Genomic DNA, 14,283 nt, shown 5'->3' on the forward strand with positions numbered 1-14,283 from the left:
TAAGTTTACTTTTGACACCTTAAATAAGAGAACATTAAGTTGGTACAGCTGCTTTAATGTTAACCATCCCAACTGTTCACGTAGTTTTGTAGCTGACGATAATTTTTTCTTTGCCACAAGGTGAACTTCGTTGTAACCTCCTTAAATAATATTCTTATGCTGCGTGATAGGGTTTTAGAGAATGGGTCAATTACAATGTAGAAAAGATTTATTTTTATCCATAGCTTCAATTAATTTTCCACTAAAATAGAAGCTACATAACAGTAAAATTTAAAAACACAAATATCACAAGCACAATTCGCTGTCTCTGGACATAATAAGATGGTAAATTTTGTATGATAATTCTGGTCCTATTCTTCGTGCTGATGTTAACACTCCAGATCCCCTTCGAACCTTTTGTGAAAAAAAAAAACCAATTAGCTATACATAGTTTTCACTTAGAGGGGAGTCATTAAATCTCTTATGGTTCCTGGTAGAGTTACGTAGATGCCATTTGAATTGGCTAGTTTTCCATACCTTCCAAGGTTTAGTTAAGTTACAATTATGGTTTTTAACTATGACAGCCACACTAACGACTTAAGAGGGCTGTAGTTTAATCTCATATTTAAGGAAAAATATACTTTTCTAGGGTCATTTTAGGGCTTTATTATATTGCGACTATTTTAACATACTAAATTTTATGAAGTAGATGATTTTTCTGATTATAAAAAATTACTTAAATGGCAGGTGATTTTTTGACAACCCCCTTAGTTAATACAAAGTATAAGATGCACAAATATTTTCCAATAGTAAAGCAGCTACAGCCTAAATTAAAGTTTTCAAACCTGTTTGAAACTTACCTCAATATTTTCTAAAAGATGCTCTGCAGATTTTTGATCTTTGCAAAGTGCATATGCCTGTATTTATATGAAATATCACAATTAGAAAAGAATCAATAAGTAGTCAAGCTCAATTCCAAAATGGTAGGCTCTATATTGTAAATTTATGTGAAATGCTATGCACCAAACAATACTCAAACATAGCATAGCCTAAACCAAGATATAGAAAATATTATATACAAAACCCCAGGAGTGTTATAACCACATTGAACATGAGGGGCCAACTGCTAGTTGTCAGCAATACAATAAACAACCACCTTCTTTTATAGCAAATCTGCCTCAAATAAACTTAGGACTAATAAAATCCCTGACTTTTACAATATTATTTAAATCCCTCACTTTCTCCCCAATTTGGCAATCCCTGAAGAACCCTGTAGAGGCAATTTAAGCCGCTAGATTAGTAAGGCCAAACTGATTTATTATTATTATTATTGGATATTTGGCCCAGAACAAAATGTGCTATATCTGACAAAATTTTGAATCTGAAATAAGTACCATATCTTTCGATCCTTTAAGTCGAGTTTATTAACATGGAAAAATAATTTTTTTTAAATAAATTTTAGAGTTAAAGGGTTCCACCAGCCAGGATAGGGCCAGCATAGTTTTTAACAGTGCTTAAATCCTGCCTAACTTTAAGGTAGTTCCCGCCACTCTTCATAAACAGGTCGCACAGGGTCGAACAAATATTTGGATATTCAGTTTTTGACAGCATGCCACCAAAGAGTAGCATGGTCATAAAATACCTGCTGATTAACTTTCTTCTTCTCTAAAACTAAAACAAAAATATGCTTTCTACAAAAAGCTTCTTTTCTATTGTAACTATGTACATAATTTAAATGTATTATGCATGCAAGCTCAGCCAATTTAGACGTCAGTTTCGATATTTCCTGGCAGTGGAGAATAGAGCTGCAGACCAAACCAATTTATCGAGCATTCCTCAGACAGGAACAAGGGTTTCTCGTTGACTTTTAAACTCTTGGCTCAATTGTACAGATGTTGCGTATTGGAATTATCATAAGGTCCCCGTAAGCAAAGGTCTACCATAGGGGCCCATGTTAACAGCGTTGTCCTGGAGATAAGAAAATTAACGTATGACGATAGGACAGTAGCGACATCTTCTTTTTAAAAATTTCTACATCTAAAATATTATCTTTCTTGGTAGAGCAGCCGCACTCGGGTTGATAAATGCCACACAAAACTCGTCTAAATCTCAAATTTAAAAAATAAATAACTTCAGAAACAAGTTATCTTATTTCTAAAAGCCTGTTTTAGGGTCTGATGAATCATTTTGCAACGATAAGTGTTATTTTTAACTTTGAAAGCAGCGGAGATTCCTCCTGCCTGGGTCTAAGTTTAAAAACGTTCGCGCACGCCTTCTGCGCATTCATCAAGCAACGCGCAAAATTCATTTGGGGAAATGCCTAGTTGAGAACATAACCAGTAGGAGGTGCAGATTTTGAATACCTACCTCTTAACGGGTTTGTGATCGTCAAATATTTGGCCTAGACCTTTGCTTATGGGGACCTTACGATAGGCTTATGGAATTATTAATTTTCGAAACGTTTCATTCTGTCTTAAATTAGCCCACACATTGCAATAAAATTACACGCCATTTAATTTATAAATACCTTAAATAATGCAACTGGAGATTGATATTTCACAATAATTGATTGAGCTACGTCACTGCTAACTTGATTAAACGTCATTATTTGCTCCTCCCAAACTTTTATTAAACCAGTGCCATCTTTATCAACTTTTACTGTCGCCATGCTGTCAGACAGACACGATACAAAATCATCATTCCTATTTTTATGCTTTCTGAAAAACAAAAAATAACCTAAATACCTTTTTTTTGTAACTTGAAAAATGTGACATGGGGAGTTATTATCAAGTCTTCATCGTTAGAGTGGAAGCAAAGTGTCATCCCATTTCCAATTATCATACCTTACCTTCAAGTCATTGCTACCATATTTTTAAATACAAATTCCAGATTTACTTATGACAATGTTAAAACCCTTAGCAAATACATGCAGAAATACTAGTTTTCTCCCCAAATTGTTCATCTTTTTAACTTTTAAGCATTGAATCTACAAATACTACCATATTTTAAGTGTTGGCTGTTTGAAAAACGCCTATGTAAAAATTAAAAGGACATAGGATTAACTGAACTTAATTGGCGTCTACATAAGTCATAGCAAGTGGAGTTCAATCGTAGTTTGTGGTACTGGCTGAAAACTCTGAACAACTTTTTTCCATTGAGTTTGCAAGTTCTTCCCACATGATTAAAGGGAGTTCTTCAGTTTCTCCTTACACAAAAATATTAAGTGTAGCATCCTATTGGCTCAAGTTGAATGTAGGGGTTGGTCACTATCCTCCTACACATTACCACCCAGTTACGTATAATGACATATGGTTGTGCCTTGGGTGTTATCTTAACTTATTATTATAAATTTGTCAAAGCCATTATAAAATTTGCAGTTGTACAACCAATAAAATTTAGTTAATTTATATTACAACTTACTTAAAATACCTCTCTCCAATTGACTTAGTGTACATAGTTATTACTTCCACAACTTCTGTAAAAGCATCCACACATCTAAAATTAATCTTCTCCATAATTTGCATCTTCGTAATTGCCTGAATTTGAACACAAAACTTGAAATACCAATGAGAATAAATGTAGTGCTGTATGTTTTTTCCTCTTAATTTTCTTGAGTGATTTGCTTTTTGATTTTACAATTCCTATATCATTCTTTTTATCTTCCTTACTCCTCCTGTGAGCTTCCAAGGTTCTACATCATCTCTCGAAAATAATTTAACATTAAAAAGCTAACTGCTAATGGTCTTGGTATCACCTGACAGTGTTCTACTCCAACTCTGTTATCTCTTAAAGAGTGTTACTAATTACTACAATAAAAATCTACCAAATTATTACTCTACTTAACTTTTAAATTTCATTTTTACGCAATAGATGAAGCCATACTAGTAAGATTACAAAGTGTGTTTAATCTGTGGCAGGTGCAGCATGTCCAAACTTAAATCTCGAGTAACACTAAATGCAAATATTTTTCAATAGCTTAGATAACTGTTTGTGTATCTGGCCCCATCAGTTAGCACTACAGTAAGCCCAGAATCAGTTCACTCTGCTTATAACATTTTGATAAAGTATTATTATTATTAGTTGGGGTTGGGTAGTTGGGTCAAGCCCAACCTAAAACTTCGACCACAGGTTCATTGTGCAGCCCCAGCCTTTTGGACCTGGAAAAGCCTAGTCTCCTGGACATAGGACTCTCACTGATGCGAAACAGATGCAGACGTCTATTTAGCTAACAGTGACCTAAGAGTAGGCCCATAAACACCCTGATACTACTTAGAAGTCACAGGGATAAACTCCTTGGCCTGCCTCTGACCATCTGTCTCAAGCCCAAGCTTGACCTGTCTCTTCAGTCATAGAACCAGGCCATTGGGTATTGGAAATGCAGGTTCAACATCAAAGTACCTAGCCTACGCACCCTCCTTGGCCAAAGTAGCTGTGTCATCTTGGTTAAATCTCGAGAATTTAATCTTTAAGCTTTCGGAATGAAATCATCAATGTATGATTTATTGCACAAATTTTGCCATAGCTTAGTACACATCTTTTGGGACTATTTCCCTTTAAGCATGAGCTCATTAAGTCACATGCTTGACTTCATTCATTCTCATCAATGACTGGATCAAAATACCTCAATATATAATTGCTGAGAAGAACTACAAAAAGTTTTGTTTTTCATTGATAGAACATTTGCACAATAATGCTGTTAATTAATCCTACATCTACCGTGTTTTATTGTTTACACTGCTTACTATAACTATTGTATTATGTTGATTCGTTGTTTTTTCACCCGCAAAACTTTATCATATTTGTATTAACACTAAAAATTATTAATATTCTTCTAACCTCTTCTACTTTAATCCTGGTCACAACAGGCAGTGCTTTCTTGTTTGTACGTCGCTTTTTACTAGCTACCTCACCATCCACATTTAATTTAAAGGTGGATTTCTCTTTGCTTTTATTTTTTCTATAAATGTAATTCATATGTTAATTATACATAATATAGTGTAACTGAAATCAATGAATCTAAAACTAAAAAAATATATACCAATATGAGTTATGGTCAATGGAGTAGGTAAGTGTGATAACCCCCTATGTTATTATAATAAAATATTTGATGAATGGATATTGAAATATACTTAATTATACACATTTTTTATATTTTCCATATTAAATTAAATTTTAGTTTTTCAAACTTAGTTTTTTAAAAACGTTATAGTCTTCTACTTGTGTTTAGAAATTTTATGACCAAAATAAAAGTTCCTAACTGGCAAACCGGTTTCAAATTTTGGTATTTTGTAGTCTGCTTATCTTTTACCTGCTGGGAAACTTTGGTATTTTTGTGGGATAAGTGTCATCAGTTAATTGATTTAAAATTTTGGTAAAATAATTTATGGTTTATAAGACAACTTTTTATAATTTTCTTTATGTAAACTTACTAAAAAAGGAGAGGTTAAGCTTTAGCTAGCTATATAAGCATCTGCAGTTTAAAAAATATAGCTTTATTCGGACACCATATTTAACCTCTATGTAATTTCATTGCAATTGGTCAAGGATTTCACGTTATCACAATTACCACACCCCTATCACACTTGCCCCGCATTTTGGGGGTAAGTATTAAATTTGATTGCATAGTTGTGTAGGATTAAGTGGCCATTTTAACGGTAACAATTCTTAAGAGGGTGCTATATTTTTAGTTAACGATCAATTTCAAGTAAACTCCCAAAAATATTTTGATCACACTTACCTCCATTGACCCCCTATAACAAGAAATTATTTAAGTTACTGAGATAGTATGAGTCAATCCATTTACTGAAGCGAGAAGTACATACTCCTAGATCAGTCTGAAAATCAAAATTAATTCCAGGTTTTGGTTTTATATTTTTGATGCACCTGATCGTCTTCAGTGTAGTGCGAGTAAAAATAATCCTAATTGGAAAAATGGAGGGTTTCCATTTGATATAATAGTGGATGGTAGGCTTGTACATTCTAAGTAACCAAAATAAGAAATGCTACAAATACAAAAGGTAATTAAGTGTGACTGTCATTTAACTAAACGTTATTATAATTATTTTCCTACACTATTCAAACACCACTTATAGAGGGGTGAAAGATTATTACAAAACTCTAAAAAACTAAAATTTCCACCAAGAGAAAAATAAATATTACCTAAAATATTGCTCCATTCCATAAATGAGAAATGTCACATGCATTTCAGGAAATAGGGATTTTACTTTCTTTACTAAACCCCAAAGTGACTCTGCACTTGGATACAATTCTTCAAAACCCTGTAAGTAAAATTTGGGTATCGCAATTTTTTTAAGCATATGATACTAAAAACAATATTTCTTCACATAAATCAGTGTAGTACTGAAAAAAGAGTATTTTGATAAAATAGTTGGAGCTTAGTTTACTACCAATGTTTACAAAATTCACTTCAATCTAATGCATTAAGATGAGTGTAAGACCAGCGTGAAGCGGTTTCAAAGGTTGTATTAGCACCCGGAACCTCGCTGGCCAGAAATTTTAAGGGCCCCCGTGAAATCAACGAAGTTTTATAAATTTTTTTGTGCGTATTCAAAAACACTTCTGAAACGAAATATTTCATACAATATATTCTGAATTTCTAATAAAACTGAGTAATATAAAAGTAAGGGGGCAAAATAGCAGGAGTCAGTCATAACCATACGTATTTCACATTTAAAAACTTTAAAAAAAAATAACCAGCTCGGCTAATACCCAACGCACCACCTTAGCTATAGAAATTCCCATTATTGATAGTGAAAATGCGGGTATCCATCTCCAATATCCGTTCCAAACTATTTCATCCCGCCCTTCCGAATTTTATTAAAAGAGACGTATCTACAAAATCAATGTAATAATCTTAAATCAGCATTAGTTGACGATAGAGACAGAGAAAAGTTACTATAGAGGAATTTCAATAGTTTAAAGCTGGTATTTCAGATACATTTTCAACAGCTCTAGATACTTTAAATTAAATAATTGAAAAGAAAACGTTTTTTTGTACCATAATACTGCGAAAGCTTTAAAAATTACGCTGACTACTCCAGTTTTGGTAGCCTCAGCGGAAAGATAGTCTTCCAAATTAAAACTTATAAAAACTAGCTGGGATCAACTATTAGCCAAGAGACTGTCATCGCTGGCCTTATTATCCATCAAAAATGAAGTGGCCAAATCATTAGAGTTTAATGACATAATAAAATATTTTTGAGCAAATAAAGCTAGCCCTTACCAAAAAATAAGTTGGCTAAAAACCACTTAGGACAACTTGTTTTTCAACTTGGTTTTCAGTTTGTATTTGGGACAAATGCCTACTTAAAAATAACTTAAATCCTCTTTATTAATCAACTTATTTCCAACTAAACCAGAATCAACATTTACACTTAACTACTTAAAAGCAACTTAAATCCTACTAGGGAATAATCTAAAAACCAACTTAAAAATATGTAATTTCCTGACTATACTAAAAACCAACTAATTATAAACTTAGCAAAAGCAGTATTTTCCTACCAACTGAATAACAACTTATTACCCCTTTAATAGTAACTTGAAATATGCTGGCAACTTGAGCCTACTTAATACCAACTCAATATCAACTAATAATGTGTATACAAACTAAATACAAACTGAAATCCAACTGCAAAAGTCCAAGCCAGCCCTGGATGAGTATAATGTAGACTCACAAATTAGTTTAAGAGTAAATTCAAAAATGAAAAAGTGACAATGAAATTAAATTTACTTTCAATCAATACAGGAGAAGTTCTGGTACCCTTTCCCTTAACAGTTAATTAAACTGCATTAATTTACAAGAAACAAACCTGTTCAGTTTCAGCTTCAACAAAATTAACAAATTCAGCTGGTTCCAACAACAAAAGCACTTGTTCTTCTAATACATCTTTTTTCTCTTGGTCCTGATTGAACACAATAAAACGTTTTTAGTAATAGTTTGAATAATTTATTTACACAACAGTAGGCAGTATAATTGACTGATTGTTAATTTGCTTCAACATAAACTGCATATAGGTTTAGAAGTTAACATTTCAAATTACAGTAACAACAGATGTTAACTTTTAAATAATAATTACTACAAGGATAAAATTTCTATATCTGTGGTCGATATATCGGCCAATATTAATAATAATAATAATAATAATAATAAAAATGCTTTTATTGGGTTTCACCTTCAGCCCTTACCAAAAGATAAGTTTGATTTTAGTTGGTATTCACATTTTAGTTGACATTAAGTTGGTTTTAAGTAGGCTCAAGTGGTCAGCATATTTTAATAAACTAGTTTGGCTGGAAAATACTTCTTTTTTTTTAAGTTGGTAATTATTTGGTTTTTAGTGGTCAGAAAATAACATATTATTTTTAAGTTGGTTTCAAGTTGGCTTTAAGTAGGTTTTTAGTTAGTATTTAGTTGGCACTTGTTCCAAATACCAACTTAAAACCAAGTTTAAGTAGTTCTTAGACAACTTTTTTTTGGTAAGGGAGTACATGACTGATTTACAAGGCGGCCCGTAACAATAAATATAAAACAATTTCTATAATTAATTAAAAGTTCAAATTTAAATAGAAATCACTTGTCTTTTAAAATATGTAGACGCAAATGGTGTTTAAATTAACATAAGACTTTTTAGTTTCTTTATAGCAGTTGGCAGATTATTCCACAGATTGTTTCTGCGACATTTTGTGCTCCTGTGTTGCAAGGAAGTCTGTAGGTCTTCAACAAAGAAGTTTAGTGCACTAGCTCTTATTGATTTGGTGTGAATGTCTATTGGCTTTCTGAAAAGTTCTTGAAAATAAGTAGGACAAGCTGAGTTGAAGATTTTATACATCATAACACAAAGGTTAAATATATAGTGTTGGTTCAGAATCAACCAATTTAATTCTTGGCAAGTATTTGATGCAGAGGCAAACATATCCTTTATAGCGACAAATCTTGAGCCATTATTGCGAGGAATTTGGATTTAATTTAAAAGCATTAGATTTGCAAAGTTGTAAAAAAATCTTCATAGTTAAAGAGTGGCAAAATTAGCGAATTATAAAGAAGATCGATGGTTTTTGTCTCCAGGGTTCTATATAAAGGTCTAAGAATGCCCAGCCGTTGGTTTTGATTTTGAAATAAGAGTTTCTATATGTTCACCCCATGTCACCCTTAAAAAAAATAAGTTGGTTTTTAGTTGATATTACACATTTTAGTTGGTATTAAGTTGGTTTCAAGTAGGCTCAAGTTGCCAGCATATTTCAAGAAACTAGTTAAAGGGGTAATAAGTTGGTTTTAGGGTGGTTTTAAGTTAGCTGGAAAATACTTATTTTTAAGTTGGCAATTAGTTGGTTTTAAGTAGTCTTTATTAAGCAAGTTTCAAGTTGCCTCTAAGTTGGCTTTAAGTTGCCTCCATTAAGCAAAATCAGTTGGTTTTAAGTTGCCTCCATTAAGCGAAATCAGAGTTGGTTTTAAGTCTACTTCTAGTTGGTATTAAGTGGTTTTTAAATAGGTTTTAAGTTAGTATTTAGTTGGTATTGGTCTCAAATACCAACTTAAAACCAAGTTTAAGTAGTTTTTAGACAACTTATTTTTTGGTAAGGGCAGTTCTTCATCTATTCTAATACCAAGGTATTTAAAGCTTTTAACCCTTTTTATTGATGTATTCTTTATGGTTGAGCTAGTTTCATTTGAAATTGGTTGTCTTCTTGGATGAAATAGCATATACACTGTTTTATCTTCATTCATAGTTAGTTTTTTAGATTTTAATATTTTCTTTAAGTTTACGGCTTCTTGACTCATTATGTCTAACAGAGCATTTACGTTATAATTTAGTGCATCATCATCTGCGTATTCATTGGAAATACTATGGTATAACTGTTTATGAATATCGCTGGTGTATACATTATAGAATGTTGGGCTTAGGATTCCACCTTAGGGTACACCAGTTCTCATATATCTGGCCGTGGATTTGGCTTCTCCAATGGTGACAAATTGTTGTCTTTCTTGAAGATATGATTTAAACCATTGTATACTGTTATGTGATAAACCATTCTTTTGTAACATTGAGACCAGGAGACCATGCTCCACTGAGTCGAATGCCTTACTTAAGTCAACAAAAATATTCCGACAAATTGTCCACTATTTAAATGGGATATAATAGTTTCAAGAACATACATAATACCAGTAACGGTCGAGTCCCTTACCAAAAAATAAGTTGGTTTTTAGTTGGTATTCACATTTAAGTTGATATTAAGTTGGTTTTAAGTGGTCAGCATATTTCAGTAAACTAGTTAAGCTGGTTTTAAGTTGGCTTTAAGTGGTCTTTATTAAGTAACATTTTAAGTAAGTTTTTAGTTGGTTTTAAGTTGGTGTTAAGTTGTTTTTAAGTAGGTTTTTAGTTGGTATTAGTCTCAAATACAAACTTGAACCAACTTAAATAGTTCTTAGACCACTTATTTTTTGGTAAGGGGTGTCCTGCCCGAAATCCAGATTGTAAAGGATTGAAGATATTGCATGTATTTAAGTGTTCAGTTAACTGCATGAGTACAGGATACATTTGTGGTTTTGATAGACAGGAATGGATATTTGACGGTAGTACCCCATATTTGAATAATCTACTTCCTTGCGAATTGGGACCCCTTACCAAAAACTAAGTTTGCTAAAAACCACTTAGGACAACTTGTATTTCAACTCGGTTTTCAGTTTGTATTTGGGACAAATGCCTACTTAAAAATAACTTAAATCCTCTTTATTAATCAACTTATTTCCAACTAAACCAGAATCAACATTTACATTTAACTACTTAAAAGCAACTTAAATCCTACTAGGGAATAATCTAAAAACCAACTTAAAAATATGTAATTTCCTGACTACTAAAAACCAACTAATTATAAACTTAGCAAAAGCAGTATTTTCCTACCAACTGAATAACAACTTATTACCCCTTTAATAGTAACTTGAAATATGCTGACAACTTGAGCCTACTTAATACCAACTCGATATCAACTAATAATGTGTATACAAACTAAATACAAACTGAAATCCAACTTATTTTTTGGTAAGGGACGACTCTTGTCAGTTTCCACTGCTTTCGAAATTTATTACTTCTGAATGAGTTGTTTATTATTTTGGTAAGAATTGAGAAATTACTATGGCAAGGCCTTTGATTATGTTTGGAGGTAGTTGATCCGAACCAGTGGCTTTTTAAGCATTCATGTTTTTCACAATGTTGAACACATACTCAACAGTAACTTCCTTGAATGAAAATGTTTCATTATTAATTTCCATAAACGTATCAGTATCAAGGGCAAGATCACTTACATTTCCCAAATAAGACGAGTCACTAGTAAAAACTTCATTAAAGATGTGCACTATTGTATTATTTAATCGTTTTCAATTACTCTTACAGCCAAAATTGTTTGATAATTCTTTTTTAGGAAAGGTTTCAAGACGTTCCAGACGTTTGAGATGCCGTCCTTTTTTAAGTTTGTTTTTCTCAAAATAGGTTTTCTTTTGCACTTGAATCATTGAGGTTACTATGTTTCTGTAGTATTTATAGAGTTGTCTATAATTCAGATTCAGGTAGTTTCTACTCTTGCACAAATTCAGGTCGCGCAAATGTATATAATGCCTAATTTCAGCTGTAAGCTTAAAGTATTTCCTAGACCACTTATTTTTTGGTAAGGGACATCAGTAGTTTCATCGGCATTTACGAGTTCTTTATCTTATCTATTTATATATTTTCTTGGATCTATCTGATAAAGAGGTATTCATTTTCGAATATATCCTAATTTTACGAATCTCTTTACCTATTTTTGGACTCTTCTTTTTCCTGATACATAATATCATATCACGGTCAGATATACCCAGTGGCAGGTTTGATGCCATCTTAATTCTACATGGGTAGTTTGTATAGCGTACTGCTGTCTAAGGTGACTCTTGTTGAGTTTGTGATAATTTGTGTGCAAGAATAAGTTGCAGTTTTCAAATTTCTAGCCTTTACACTCAGAGGTGGTTGTAGATTTGCATTGAAGTTTCCCAAAATCAATACTTGGATTGGAGCGGATTTCATCGATTTCAAGCTTGTCAGTGCATGAGTCCTTATAATTTGGGATTGGAGGGATATAACAAATGCCAATGGCCACTCCTTTACACTCTGGTTCTCATAGGGTACACCATAGAGATTCCAGATGAGAGTCAGATGTCTTAAGTTGAGTAACATTAAGGTGGTTCTTTATATAAATGACTAGATAACCGCCACCTTTGTTTGTTCTGTCCAATCTTAAGATATGGAATCGTCAATTTCTATTACAATATTAGGAATTGATGCTATAAGTCAGGTTTCTGAGATCCCAATAATATACAGGGTGTTACTGATAAGAGTACCGAAACTTTCTATATGCATTCTATGGGTCTCTATGAGTAAAAAATGTCTACTAAACATGGGTCCGAAAGTGCTTCGTTTCAGAGATATGGGCTCCCAAAAACTACCCCAAAAACCCGGACACAGCCTTAAATCTGGCAAATAATATTCTTCCTTGAGCCAAATTGTTTTCATTCAACTATCAATTGTTTTTTATCCGTGAGGCGAGAAACTTAAATAACAAGTGGCAAATCTCATTAATGTACTTTTAGAAGTAAAATGAGTTTGAAGACAAATACAAGCCATTTTAATTTATTGATTCGATTTTCATTATTAAATTTAAAGATACAAATTTCTTGTATTTCTGTTGAAGATAAAAAGCGTTAGCGGTTTTTCACGTTTAGTTTTTTTAATAGGTTAAAAAATGTTTATTGTAAATAAGATATATTTTTAATCACTAATCTTATCTTACTATTTTTTAACCTTATGTGTATATATATTCGCTTACAGCGTTTATTATTGCCGTCACTCCTCGTTCATCTTGTAAAGTACTCATTCTTAATAAACGTTTGTTTTTTAAATCACTACGTTATGATTTCTTACTAGTTTCATTAGTTAGTTAGTGTAGGGTAGCTTTGCTGATTAACATTGGATTTAAAACTCCAATAATTTATCTTAGCCGTCTATCTACAGATTCAAATGCCAGTCGATCTGACACCAGTCTTTTAGGAATCTACTGCTGGTTGAGTCTTTGAGCTTCTAACCCATTTTTCTTGAGCCCATCCATGCAATAAGCGTTCCTGGACCAATGTGCCATATTAGCTACAATATTAGACAATTTTAAAACCATTCCTTTAGAATTTTTATGACATTTGTATCTTTAGATTAAATAATTAAAATCGTATAAATAAATTAAAATGGCTTGTATTTGTCTTAACTCATTTTACTTCTAAAAGGACACTAATGAACTTTTCCCACTTGTTATTAAAGTTTCTGGCCTAACGGATAAAAACAATTGATAGTTTAATGAAAACTTTTTGGTTCAAGGAAGAATTTTGTTTGCCACATTTACGGCTGTGTCCGGTTTTTTAGGGTAGTTTTTTGGGAGCCCATATCTCTGAAACGAAGCACTTTAGGACCCCTGTTTATTGGACATTTTTTACTCATAGAGACCCATAGAATGCATATAGAAAGTTTCGGTACTCTTATCATCTATGAGGTACACGATGTCCTCAATATGTCGTTTAAGACTTCGAACATTCAGGTGGGCTATTTTCAGTCCTTTTTGAGAAGCAATATTGATTTCTTTAGGCTTGTTCTGAACGTGTATTCTAGCCGGGAGTCACACTTAATCTGCTGCTAGCATATTAGTTCTTCGTGGTGCGCGATATCTCTGTATACTATATGGGTGCGGCCAATTTTAAAGATTTAGAATTGAAGTGTCTTGTTTTGTGGAGTATTCAATGATGTATGTTGATTTCCAGTTCCAATTTACTTCTGACTCTCTTCGAGTATTTTTGCACCCAAAATTGCAATTTCCACTAAGTGTACTCCAATATTTTCAATTGTTAAGTCTTTGGGGCAGTTTGAAAGAAAATATTTATAAGATGGAGCGTTGGAAAGTGTAAGTGCATTTCCATCAGCATTGTTTCCCCAAATTTTCTTGTTTCCATCTTGGTTGGATTGCAGTTCAAGACAAGAAATTCCTATTGGCCATATATCCGGGTCTAAGATAATAGTTGAATTTGTTGATGAACTCAAGATATAACAATTTACTGCATTGTTTGGGTCAAGTGATTTCCGTGTAAGTCTAATACCTTCGACTTCAATATTTTGAGATTGTATATATGATTTTAATGAGTCTTCATTAGAGTCAGCTTTGCAGTTACCGATGAAGTAGTCATAAAATTTTTGGGTTTTATTCAAGTTTATCTTGAGGCATTTG

At 32.6% G+C, this 14,283-nt stretch overlaps 1 protein-coding gene across 1 annotated transcript in view; it reads right to left on the reverse strand.

Moving 5' to 3' along the window:
• Nucleotides 1–230: 230 nt before the first annotated feature.
• mms4 (Methyl methanesulfonate sensitivity 4) overlaps nucleotides 231–14,283 on the reverse strand; it is a 29,048-nt gene continuing 14,995 nt past the window's right edge. Inside the window, exons 5-11 of the mRNA XM_090153614.1 lie at nucleotides 7,809–7,901; nucleotides 6,139–6,257; nucleotides 4,816–4,936; nucleotides 3,400–3,515; nucleotides 2,507–2,696; nucleotides 840–896; nucleotides 231–393 (exon numbers count right to left, since the gene is read on the reverse strand). Coding sequence (XP_090009740.1) covers nucleotides 286–393; nucleotides 840–896; nucleotides 2,507–2,696; nucleotides 3,400–3,515; nucleotides 4,816–4,936; nucleotides 6,139–6,257; nucleotides 7,809–7,901 — 804 coding nt within the window. The 3' untranslated portion in view covers nucleotides 231–285. The remainder of the gene's footprint in view (nucleotides 394–839; nucleotides 897–2,506; nucleotides 2,697–3,399; nucleotides 3,516–4,815; nucleotides 4,937–6,138; nucleotides 6,258–7,808; nucleotides 7,902–14,283) is intronic.

The sequence above is a fragment of the Leiobunum rupestre genome, chromosome 1 (genome assembly GCF_980474605.1).
Source record: "Leiobunum rupestre chromosome 1, qqLeiRupe1.1.hap1, whole genome shotgun sequence".
In the NCBI taxonomy this organism is placed as follows: domain Eukaryota; kingdom Metazoa; phylum Arthropoda; class Arachnida; order Opiliones; family Sclerosomatidae; genus Leiobunum; species Leiobunum rupestre.